Source organism: Sinocyclocheilus anshuiensis, unplaced genomic scaffold, assembly GCF_001515605.1.
Source record: "Sinocyclocheilus anshuiensis isolate Anshui unplaced genomic scaffold, SAMN03320099.WGS_v1.1 scaffold300, whole genome shotgun sequence".
NCBI lineage: Eukaryota > Metazoa > Chordata > Actinopteri > Cypriniformes > Cyprinidae > Sinocyclocheilus > Sinocyclocheilus anshuiensis.
The window spans coordinates 517,056-530,722 of NW_015557379.1; the positions used below are offsets into that span (position 1 = coordinate 517,056).

At 36.6% G+C, this 13,667-nt stretch overlaps 1 protein-coding gene across 3 annotated transcripts in view; it reads right to left on the reverse strand.

Moving 5' to 3' along the window:
- Nucleotides 1-13,667, reverse strand: part of mertka (c-mer proto-oncogene tyrosine kinase a) — a 53,367-nt gene that overhangs the window by 30,687 nt on the left and 9,013 nt on the right. For 2 of the 3 annotated variants that reach the window (XM_016474637.1, XM_016474636.1), the window contains exon 5: nucleotides 4,390-4,476. The exons of the other annotated variant lie outside the window; for it this stretch is intronic. In XM_016474637.1, coding sequence (XP_016330123.1) covers nucleotides 4,390-4,476 — 87 coding nt within the window. The remainder of the gene's footprint in view (nucleotides 1-4,389; nucleotides 4,477-13,667) is intronic. 3 annotated transcript variants of the gene reach the window in all.

Here is a 13,667-nt window from a genome sequence, read left to right on the forward strand (position 1 = left end):
TTACGTTGCTAGTTACTTGAAAAAAGTAATCTGATTACGTAACTTGCATTACTTGTAATATATTACACCCAACACTGTATATGTGTGATAAATAGGATTTTTATGCTATCAAAAAATTATGCACTGAAATTTCATAATTCTTGTTACCAATTTCAATATCACAAAAAAATAATACTAGCTCAAGTAAAACCAAGCTTACTGAACAAGTAAACAGTCACAAATTATAATAGCATAAAGATACATACGAAATCAACCTACTTGAAAAACTGAAAAAAATGAATAAGAAATATTATATTGTATAAAGTAAATGTACAAATAGACTGAATAGTCTTCACTGTATAAATTCAATATACATTAATTCTTACTTATTTTACAAAAGTGATTCAGTCAAGGACAGTGAGTGATTTTCTTTCTGATGTTAGATTTACAATATTGACAAAAATGGCAACAGCAGCTATAGGCTGCTTTAGAGGAATAGTTCACCCAAAAATGAAAATTCTGTTGTTGTTCTAAACCTGGTGCGAAACATCAGTGTATGAATACTCAGGATTAATTGTTAAAGGGATAGTTCACCCAAAAATGATGACAAGAATTTTCATTTTTGGGTGAATAGTAGGAAAAATAATACTATGGTAGTGAATGGGACCCAAGATCTGTTTGGATATTAACATCATTCCAAATATCTTCCTTTGTGTTCAGCAGAACAAAGAAATTTATACAGGTTTAGAACAACTCGAGGGTGAGTAAATGATGACAGTATTTTCATTTTTGGGTGAAGATCATATAATGCCAGGATCTCATATAGCCTACTACTACAAATGCTTTATCTTTAACTATTAACGTTCATGTAAGACACTACTGACTGTGTTGACGAGAATACTCGCAACGACTGGCATTTTGACACATAACTATGTGTATTTGAACGTTTAAGCACAAGGAGCGAAAAAGAACTCAAGTTTAGTCAGGCGCTGTACGAGCAGGTGCGCGACGCGCGTATCAGGCTGAAACAGTCTTAACGCGCGCATTTACCAACATGAATTCTGCCCCGCTGCTTAATGTCCATGAACAGTTTAAAACCATTTGTTTTTAAAACCACAATGTTCAAAACGCGTTTAAGTTTACATCATGACGCGCAAAACGATTGACATTTTTCTACCGGGTTATTTCCCAACCCTTAAGCGAATATATAGAGTTTGTTCAAACACAAAAAGTCAAATACATCCATCCAGTTAATAATCAAACTAACCTAAAATCTGTGTGGACGATAGTTTTGATCTGCTCCATGTGCCCGGTCCACTTGCTGTTTCACAACTTCTACTCCATCATCATCTTTAGTAAAATAACCTGATAGCTGGGGATTTTACTGACTATGTTTTATCTGCTGTTTGTCTTTTACGTTTTTCTTTTTTTTTTTTGAGCCCCTCTCTCACATTTTTTTTTTTTAGAATAGCTGACATTTTTACTTATCGAATATTGTTCTTTGCGTGACCATTTCCAGATTATGCCAGAACGAAGTGAAGAGTGGAGGTGAATGCGGACATCAGGCGCAGCGATCACCTGATAGATACGCGTACAGTCCGTTCAAAACTCAAATACAGAATAAATGCATTTAATTGGTAAACCAAATTCAAACGTGACATTTCAATATCTAATGGTAATACATGGAATTTACGGCAAAGCTCCACTAAATAATAGCGCTAGCCCTATTGTTAATCCGGCCCTGGGTATACGGCGTATACCTGCGTATCACGTAGACTACACCACTGACATGGCGCCACAATCAAGTACTGAAGTGCTTGGCGGCAGCAATAGAGACCAAGAGAGTGTCAACAAACGCCATCCCCCAAAATGCCACGAATACCTTACCAAAAAGGCAGTCCTTTGTTAGGGAAGGGGAGGAAAAGCGGGCTTAGTGCCTGTCCCCTGACGCAGGCCAGCTGAATATAGCCAGGGACTGGGAAATGCGAGTCGACTTAATTCACAGACTCACTTTCCCATTCTAAATTGTCAAATTGCCAATCTGCACCCAGACCTTGTTCTCTGGTCCAACTCCAGTAGGATCGTCATAATAGTCGAACTGACAGTCCCTTGGGAAGAGGCTATTAACGAGGCCTTTGAAAGGAAGAAGCTGCGATATGCCAACTTGGCAGCTGAGCCAGAGGAGCGGGGCTGGACAGTGAAAGTATACCCGGTTGAAGTGGGCTGCAGGGGCTTTGTGGCTAGTTCCACTATAAGGCCGCTGAAGGAGTTGGGCATCAGAGGACCGGTCCAGCGGACGATAGTCAGGGAACTGGCCACTGTTGCAGAAAGAAGCAGCCACTGGCTGTGGCTGAAGCGGATGGACACAGGGTGGGCTGAAAAATGACCATGTAACAAAGGCCTCGTTTACACTGCAGGTCTTGATGCCCAATTCTGATTTGTTGCCTATATCCGATTTTTTTGGCTGTCCGTTTACACGTTCTTTCAATTGTGACCCATATCCGATTCATGTGTTTACACTTGCCACATACCATCTGAAACATCGCGCATGCGTTGTTGTCATTTACCGCCTCCACATGTGCTTCCTCCTGAGAATAATGTGACCTGTGCTGACAAAACGAGTCAATGAGACAAAGAGACAATGAGCAAATGTAAAAAAAAAGACAAAAAATTACTGAGCTACACCCATTTGAAGTCGATAGAGTGAAGTCCATCGTCTTTTCTTATAATTAATTGCTATATTAATAATCACAATATAGCTATTTTTTATTTTATCTTTGCTATTATAAATAAGAACAGATGCAAAAAAAAGCAGTAGAACAAATAGCCTAGAAAGAAACAAATAATGCATTACCTTTATCATTTTATATCTAAACAAAAGCATTCATGTACGAAAAACAAACAATCAAATGTAAAAATAACTTAAGTGTGTTCATTACAAATAAATTGATTATTAAAACTACAAAAGCAGTTCAATGAAGTGATTCCCTCTTTTATTTTATTGTTAGATTAACATAAATGAGACAGACGTCCTATACTGTAATGCACGGATCTAATATAATGTTACACATCAGATGTTTTTCCCCAAGTGTTCACTTAAGACAGAACAGATTATGTTTGCGTGAATACTGAAATATTGTAATTCTGTATATGTGTGTAGGCTATTTATCGGGATTGCGCGCCGTCAGAAGCACCGCTATATGCACTCACTTTGGATGACAGTCAGTGCGAGAAGCGAGCGGAGAAAAGGTAATCCTCTCAGAAAATGTACAAATAAAGAGTTTTAGATGTTTAATTACTACTTGGAGCATTTTTCACAATTTATTAATTTTTTTGCCTGTAGCTCAAAATAGCCCGTGCGAATTTACACTCATTTTGCCAGCACGGGTCACATATGACGTCATTAAACTGAGGAGAAGTACCAAATTGTCGCAGTTTTAATGACGTACAGAACGCAATGCCTCAGAAAATCCGATCTGCCTGTTTACATGACAGTCGCATTGGCACATATCTGATTTATATCAGATTCATTTCCACATATGAATGAGGCCTGAAACCGATCTCGAAATACCCGAATGCATGCGTTTTTTTTCTGTTTACACTGTCATAGAACAGATCCGATCTGTCACATATGAGCAAAAAATCGGAATTGGGTCACATTTAACTGACAGTGTAAACGGGGCCAAAGTGACACACACCCGGGTCTGATCAGCCTGTGGTGGGCCTGCCTCGGCTGAGGGTGTCTTGTGATAAAGAGCCGAAACACCCAATGAGGCTGGGGTACACAACTGATGATGTGTTGCATTGGTGGAAACACCTTACAAAGGTCATTGGCAACATCACCTCAACAAAGGGCATCTTTCACCCAGGCTAAAGTTCACAGAGAAACTGGGATCTGATGGACATCGGATAAGGAGTCTCACTGGCAACATCCATGAAAGATAAGTACACATCATGTACAGCATTACATATCATCAAAACGTCAAGGATCCCCACCCAATGACTGCAGCGAAGAACTGCACCATCTTCATCTATCCATCTTACCATACTAGTCCTTTGTCTTATTGTTCTCCAGTCACGCATAAAGCAATTGTGAATTCACAACTGATTATTGGGTATTGAGGCAAGTACCACGGACATGGATTAGGCCATGATCCTGGATTCTTGCTGAACCAAAATCAGAGCGTAACAATTGCTGCGTCTCACTGTGTTCTGCTCACAGTGAAGGGAAAATGTTCTATGGTGCAGCTAAATGGTGCTGAATATTGGGATCATAACACCTAGTCCTATCATGCAAACTAAATCAAATGAAAATATATTAAAAACATAACATGAATGCTAATAATATAATATAATATAATATAATATAATATATTATAAAAAATTCCCCTGTTCTCAGATCGGCTTTACCTTTGATATTGATGTGAGCTTCTCTGGATACTGTGAGGCCTTTCTCATTGTGAGCTTCACAGCTGTACTGAGTGGGCGCATCAACACCTGCACAGAACAGAAATTAAAACATTTTCAATCTCACTTAAATATGCAGATACTAAAAAGTATTGTCTGTGGTTTTTGTTTGTTTTTTTTACTTCCTCAAGAATGAAAGATCACGCTTTCAAAACATTCATCTAGCTCAACCAATAGCGTTAAGTTTGGGGAGGAACAACCCATTTGATTGGAAAATGGAAGCCTGTTTGAGAAGAATCCATGATGCTTGCTAACTATTATTATTATTACTGACAGTTTTAAGCATTATACACTTTTGTTCAAAACTTTAGGGACAGTGTGAATTTTTTTAAGAAATTAACTTTAAAGGGGTCATATGATGCAATTTCATTTTTTCCTTTCTCTTTGGAGTGTTACAAGCTCTTGGTGCATAAAGAAGATCTGTAAATTTGCGAAGACTAAAGTCTCAAATCCAAAGAGATATTCTTTATAAAAGTTAAGAGTCAGCCACACCTACCTAAAACGGCTCATTCTAACACGCCCCCACATATCTACCTCACTATGTGGGAAGATTTGCATAACGCCGCCCAAATGCTCACGCAAATAAAGAAGGCGTAACTTTTATTCTCACTGTAGTATTGTTGTTGCCACTGCAGCCATGTCGTGAAGACGCTGTGCTTCGTTGTGAAAGCGAAACAATAATGTTCTTTTTAGCAGCATCATATGACCCCTTTAATGAATTTCAAATCAGCATTAAATTAATCATAATCATAACATGATCATTTCAAATAAATAGGAATGTAACAATTCATTCAATTCACGATTCGATTTGATTCACGATTTTGATTTCACGACTCGATTTGCTTAAAGATTTTTCTTTAACAAAATGAGATTTAAGACAAATTATAAATTAAATGTGTCCTTTTATTTTTGCTTGGACAAAATGCTGCACATTTCTTTGTGAAATTGAAATATAACACTATACTATACTATAATAATATACTAATATAGCACTTGCATATTATTGATCTTTTGCTGGTTTTGATTGCTTCTATTGTCCTCATTTGTAAGTCGTTTTGGATAAAAGCGTCTGCTGTAATCGTTACATCCCTTCAAATAAATGCTGTTTTTTTTTTTTTACTTTCTATTCATCAAAGGATCCTGAAATAAATGTATCATGGTTTACACAAAAAAACATGAAGCAGCACAACTGTTTTCAACATTGTAATGATAAGAAATGTTTCTTGAGCAGCAAATCAGCATATTGGAATGATTTCTGAAGGATCATGTGACACTGAAGACTGGAGTAATGATGCTAAAAAAATTTGCATAAATAACATTTTCAAATGTATTCAAATAGAAAATAGCTATTTAAATCTTACAAATATTGCTCTTTTTTTTATCTATTATTATATTATATATTTGAACAAATAAATGCAGCCTTGGTGAGCATGCAAGACTTTTTAAAAACATCTTACCAGACAAACACATACTGTACACACTAGCAAATTTGGAAACTAATCTGGAAACAATCCATAGCAGCATACAATCTTGGCTGTGAGTTTTGACCAATTAACTGTAAATATATATTACTAAATCCATTTGGTGCATCTAATGGTGCTTAAAATCAAAATAATAGAGTCTGTTACATAATCAACGCCAAAGGCTTTGCATCAATCGTGAAGGTCGAGCACATGCAGGCCTGCGTAACTTTCAGCGCCAGCGTGTCGCACAGTACGAGTCTTTCAGTGCCACTCCACGCCAACACTCCAGTCCCACTCTGACACAAGCCCAGCCATAATCTCCCTTTTGTGCGAGTGCATTTCAGAGCCGCTGTCACAAAGGACACATTGCTTCCCCCAATGTAGCTGACAGGAAGCTACTTGTTTGGTTGTTGACATGTTTCTTGGTATCGAACGTGTCTATCCCCGACTGTCAGTGGGACAGACCATGCCTCCATCTTCAAGCACTCAACTATGCTAATGAAACAGCGTCTGGAAAAAGATTCTAATTTAAATAATAGATTCAATGCAGGAATGATTGCGGGTTCAGTCTGGACATGGAAAAGCAAAGTTTCTGGAATATAAACTTTCCTAAATGATACCTAATTTGCTGAATGTTTTGCATTAATTACTCGAGGTAGACCTCGCTTAAGAAGACAAGATGACTTTTTCTTCCTCTTAACCAGAGAAGATTTAGACATTTGAAACTACAGTAATTAATCGCAAAGAGTTACCATTTCAACTCGGTTTGAATTTTGAAAGAAACTATTTTTAGGCTGAAACTGCACAGAAACATCATCAACCAAAGCCCAGATCTGAAAAGGAACGTTTGCGAAGTTAAATTCATATTTTTTGCTTTCAGTTCTTCAGAAAAATGACCAATCATTTGACTCCACATAAAAGGAGTCTCTCCACACTTCTTTTCACGAATCAAACTGACTAAATGTAGCAAATTTACAAAAAAAAGCTACAAAAAGAAGCTGAGTTTTGGTTACAAAAAACATGCAAGCAGGCTGTACAGATTGTAAGTCTGTACGGGTGCCAGGAAGTGTATGCTACATTTCCGACGGCCTGTAATTATCGGGTTTGGAGAACAGCCATGCTAGCAGGCCCTGCATACGGATCCAACAGAATCTGAGGTCGCTCTGGTATAGTGTTCACTATAGCACTAACAAACAATGCTTTTTAAGCAATGTTTTTTAAGCATGTACCATGGTAACTCCAATATTTAAAGTACCCTGGATTACCAAGTAAACAGCAAGCTATAAACTGCCCAACAGCATCCCAGCAGCTAGGGCTGCACGATTAATCGAAATAAAACAGCTTGCTGCAATTGAATTAAATAAGTGTATGTGAAGTGTATTTAACTGTATACTTTAACACGAGAGCAGCTCATGATCCGGTGTTTTCAGCATTGCAGAGTGGCTTGGGTCGCAGTAAATGCTGCTTCACGCAAAATCTGCATCTGTTCTGAGTTTGGGTTACCTACAATATAACTTGCATTTGAAAACACAACTTGCACCAACCACCTTGCCAAACTTATAATGACAACCCCACATAAACCAGCTGTTGACAAGAAGAAAGAAGATTTAAAGACTCCATTTAGTTTTCCGCAAAACTAAGCTTGATGGTTTAATGTTTGAAAATAAAGAAACTAAGAAAGACATAAACTTCAGTACTGTAATTTTAATTGTACTGTAAAATAAAAGTTTTTAATAAAATAATCTAGAATAATAATTCTTAGTATCATTCTTTCTTAAATATTAAATACACACTGTTTTAGTGAAACATTCAAATAGTAATATTTCTTATTTTGTTTAATATATATATATATATATATATATATATACAGTATAGAATTTAAATAAAATTTAGTATTGTAATTTTACTGTTGCACTGTAAAATACAATTATTCTTATAATTTTTAATTAAATACACAATGTTTAGCAAAATATTACAATAGTAATATTTTTTGTTTTGTTTAATATTTGATTTATTATTAGAACTGTTTATTAAATAATAATAATAATAAACCACAGAATGTTTGGCCAAATTATATAGCCCTACAAACAAGTAGACAAACTTAAAGCATTTTAAATCACAACCACAATCAACATTTTATCAGAATTAAAAAAAAAAAATTAATACATTTTTTTTTTTTTTTTAAATCGTTTTTTTCCCTACCAAGAACTGCCTAGCAATGCCTTTACAACTACAAAACATTTTTATTTCAGTTTTTGAATAGGTAGGGACCCGTTTGGAATCTGAAATGTTGGCTAGTTAACTTAGTTATTAGGAGGGAGTGATGCATCTTTTATATATTTTACATTTCAGTTTTGAGTCTTGCATCTGTAGTAATATGCTCTGAATGATTAAGCACATTCGCAGTGGCTGTGGTGTCATAATGGCTTCGCAGAACTCAGCATTTATGTGCACTTTCTGAAACTTGAGCAGTAATTACTGGCCAGTCCTCACATGGGAAATGGTCATATCCAGCTCTAACTAGTTCCCTCTTAATGGAAACACGCATCACAGCATCCAGAGAGAGAAAGAAAGTGTTTGTGTGTGCATTACGTAATGCAGCCATTGTGAGCCCGACAGGACACAGCGAGTCCAAGTTCAACATGGAAAATCAGAGGCGTTGTGTGTTAACATTGTTTGAAACAATTTCAGTAAGAAAATGGCACTTTAAAAGGAGAAGTGAAGTGGAATGTGGATTTACCACAATCTTAGAGAGCCTTTTTGTGTCCTACATACGCGAAAGGTGAAAAATGCACTTATTCCACTCAGAAATGGGCATATCTGATCTGATCTTCAAACTGAATTGATCTTTAAACAGTGAATTTAAATGAGCTATCAGATTCAGAGCCTGATAAAAGCCATTTTAAACTTTGTTAATGGCCCTCTGGACGTGCATTTACAGATCTTTAACTACTGTAGATATAGAGCAGTGGTGGATAGTGAATAACTCACCTCTGTAGTCAGCATCCAAAATTAACTACACTGCCAATTTCAGGTGTATTACAATTTTTTTTTACTTATATTATCAGTTATTAAACAGTTTTTGCATTATTGTTATTATTTTTTTGTCCTATAACAAATGTATTTAATCAATGCTTCCATCCCCCTATTTTTAATGTGCATTTTGGGATATCACATAAAAAAATGCCTGATGGAAATGCCAAGATGTGCATCAATTCAAAAAATGTGCATTAAATACTTATGCACTCAGTTGAGGGGGATACATTTTTTTTATCTGATAAGAAAACATATGCAGAAACTATGATGGAAACACATTTACTGAATAAATTCCTCAATGCGCATCAAAAAAGTCATGTGACTTTAAGCAATGGGATGGCATAACTGGACTAACCAAATGTTGTTTTGGTCATTCTGAAATGCCTGAGCCAAAGTCTGTTGTCAAAGTGGTTCGGTATGATTACCTCCCAGAAATGTCTTACACGACTGCATTCCCAAACAGCAGGCAACTCCGTTATAAGATAACATGAGCGCGTTTATTGTGTTTTTTTACCTGAGGCGCAAGTAATTTATTAGAAGAAAGACCCACAGTGGCTTCTCCCACTGCTGCAAATGACCTTTTTCTTAGATATATTTCGCACCAGTTTATCAGGAAGTTTGGATTTTGCTCTCTTCGTTTTGCTGGATGGAAACTGTGCTTTATTCGCAAATGATTTATGCGATGTTCCAATTTCACACACAAATTAAATTCAGAACTTTGGATGGAAACATAGCTACTTTATCACTGCATTTGAATAACAAGCATCCCAGGTCTGTAAAAATGCACCTATCACAAAAAAACATGAAGAAATGCCATGATTTTGTTCCTCAGATTCACATTTCGGAAGCTTAATACTTCACATTTGCCACACCACATGAAGTTCTTGCTAAAGCCAACTGTGGACCCTGATTCAGGAGCTAAAAATGGAAAAACACAAAACTTTACTAAACTTTACAAGAAATGCATACCACGGGAAGAAATTTAATTCATAAAAACACCATTGTACCATTTCATATCCCTGTACCATGGTATTACCACAGTACTTTTTTTGTAAAGCAATGACATATGTTTGATATACAGTATATGCCATTCGAGTGACTATTTACCAATTAATATATACCAATTAATTTGAACTATATTAAATATAGATAAAATATGTATTTAAATATTTCTATCTATTTTTTTACATAATTGCCTAACAATCAGGCGCGCAGATGGCACTAGGGATGGGAGGGACATGACCCCGCCAGATTCATAGTGACCCGATCCATCCCCCTCACTGTCTCTATGAAAGGTGACATCGGTAAACAGAGGATTAATCAGGGTTTTCGCTATGTACATTAGCCTAAGTAGTGGCGGCCCGGGCCCGCTGCTCCTTAAACATGCACCAAGCGATTTTTGAAAAACGCTTGACCGCAGTGTCTGACCGAGTCTCAAAACACACTTGTAGCCAATCAGCAGTAAGGGGGTGTGTCTTGTACTGATAGCGAGAAGAGAGCGCTCAATTTGAGTGCACAGGACAGATATTAGCAGATCGACTATAGATAGAGAGAGATGACAGATAAAAAAAAAAGAGGAAAATACCAGAGAAACAAAACATTAAAAAGAAGGGTTACGATCAGGCAAGAGTGTTGGCTTTTGTTTGAATATGCTTGTGTGTCATCTTTACTTGTTTCCGTGATCGTCGTTGCCATGGTTGCGTACGTACGGCGTGGGGCGGAGATTCAAAATAGGGGCGAGGTTTGTAGGTTTGTTTTGGTGCTTTCAAATATCAACATCGTTTGGCAAAAATCGCTTAGTGCTCTGTTGTCAATAAACCAAAGACCATAGAATACACACATATGACGATGGTGCTGCCACCGACTTTTACGTTCTCTGCATGTGTATGTGCTACACTACTGACTCCAGGGTCCTATGAGGAGCTGGTAGCTGCCTCAATTGTGCCTGTAGCGGTAACCACAGTGATCGTACTCTATCGTCTATGACAGAGCTGGTGATTTTTCTGGACTGAAAAAATTGGACTGGCTAGGGGATTTAATTTATAATTTGTCTTAAATCTCATTTTGTAAAAAAAATAAAAATTGTGAATCGAATCGAATCGTGAAATCAAAATCGTGAATCTACTGCTGACAGCTTGGTCCCCCCCAGTTAAAAAAGGTCGCCCCTGCTAACAATAACCTAGCAACCACCAAAAACAGCATAGCAACCATCTGACAATGCAACAGTAATCACCCAGAACACCCTAGCAACCAACCAAAACAGCGATATAAGTAATGCACACCAGAAAAAAAAGTATTTAAACTGAAGCTATTTTCACTCAGAAACTGCTACATTTTACAAATAATGACAAAGAAACAGCAAGTAATATATTAAATTAAATGTGAAATTTTGAAGTAGAAATATTTAGGCCTAGTATTTTATTGTAAAACACTCTTCATGTTTTTTTTGGGTTTTTTTACATCTTCGAAAACTAATTATTTACAGTGTAGTTTGGTTCTTCAGAAAACTATCTACGTTCTGGTGCTTTGAAGAGTTCAAAAGTGCTTCACTTTTAGTTTCTTTAAAAGATCACAGAACCAACAGGCTGATCTGAAAAAGCTATAATGCAACATCAAGAACTTTTTTAATCTTCAAAGGACCTTAAACAACAATATATAGTACACAACTAAAATGGCTCCTGATGAGATGATTATTATTGTTGAACGGACAGTGTTGCAAAGAGCTCTCGGCTCCAGCCAGCTAAAGTTTGATCTGTCCGTTCTTTACGAGGCTTTGCAGGGATGCCGGGGCCCCTGAATGAGGCTTTTGTGTGTGTAATATCAGCACTGGTTGAGTAAACTTTAACCATAAAACTCCTGCTTTCACAATAACTCAGGTTTACGCCTGTTGCCAAGAAACCGATTACCATACCTAGGAGATTAACCTCAAAAAAACATCTAAGCACTTGCTGAAACTGCGAGTGGTCACTGCTACCATGCTAGGGTATTCTGGGTAATGGCCAGGGCATTGTAATGTGGTTGCTAGGGTGTTTTAGGTGGTTGCTAGGCGGATTTGCTGAAGCAAAAGAGTGAATAGGAATTCTAAAATAATAATAAATCAATCTGAAAATAACAAGCCATGTCTCTTTAACAAGATATGCAATTTAAGGTAGCATAGCATGGGATGAGATACATGTGGAGTTTAATGAGTTAACAGAAGTTGCAACAGATCTTTTTCTGTCACATGGAAATGTATGGTCCAGCATACGTTACCAGCAGGGTGGTTATAGTTAACTAAAACTAAAACCATAAAAAAAATTTTTTGTTAACTGAAAAGTAAAATAAAATAAAATAACATAAAAATGTATTTAAAAAGGTAACATTTCTCACTTTCGTACTAAAATAACTAAAACAAAATGAATAAAAAATTCTAGCCTATAGACATATTTTGAAAATTGACACACACACACACACACACACACACACACACACACACACACACACACACACACACACACATAACACCCACACATCTGTCATGTTGGATTTTTGACGGTATCTGATCAGGACCCACACTACCAGGCCATTTCCGATGAAGCCAAGAATGAAAACTAAGCTGTACAGGGTTGGAAGGAAAACCTCGCTGAAGGCCTTTGTGTTTCCATTGTTGCATGGTGATCCATAGTTTTCAACACTGTCATCGTAATAATCACTGTAATCTGATGTTTTAGCTTGGAGGGCACACAAAGAACACAATGTTAGATTATATAATGAATTATAGGCCTATTTATAACATAATATTTATAATATATAATGTATAATATGTTTATATTGTATTATGAAACATCTTAACAACATTGCTTTCTTTAGGTTTAAAAGTAGACAAAATAAATTGACACCACAAGAAGGAACTTGAATTTTAGTTTGTGCTTTCCTGACACCTACTGGTAAGATTAGGCATGATCTTCTTCTCATGTTGTAAACTGACGACTTTGACATGTTTAAATGTTCACCTTAAACTTATTTTATGTTTAAAAGGATAGTTCACACCCACACACACACACACACACACACACACACACACAAAATTTAACTAAAAACCTGTTTCACCAAAAGGTCAAGTTATGACATTTTGATTAAAAATGATGAGGTCCAAAAATGTAACATTTAAACACATGCATGAATGGTTTACAATAAACTGATAACATGCATTTTGGGTCAATTTCCCTTTCATCAATCAAATGACTCATCAAAACTGAAATAGATTTAATTATTCCTCTTGATATGATCAAAAAAGGAAATTATCCACAGTTTGAAGCACTGCAGTCATGTGATTCTCATTGTAATCAGTGTAATCTGACTGCTCAATTATCAGGGTCAACTGTTTGTCATCAGTAGAAGATTTTATCCCACTGTCCTTACAGTAAAAACACACAGAAGTGACTCTGAAGATACAAGCTTTAACATGGTAGATTAAAGGGGTCCTATTATGCTCTTTTACAATGTCTTGATTTTGTTTTGGGGGTGTACTAGAACATGCTCTCATCCTTGGTGGTTCGAAAAACACATTATTTTTTAGACAATTTACATTATTACAAAGTGCGTTCTGATTGGCGAACAGCTTAGACGGCGTTTCAGTACTGTCACGCCCCTTGCCAACGCAGCAAGTTTACACTCTAAAAAATGCTGGGTTAAATATAACCCAGCGCTGGGTTAAAAAGGGACAAACCCAGCTATTGGGTT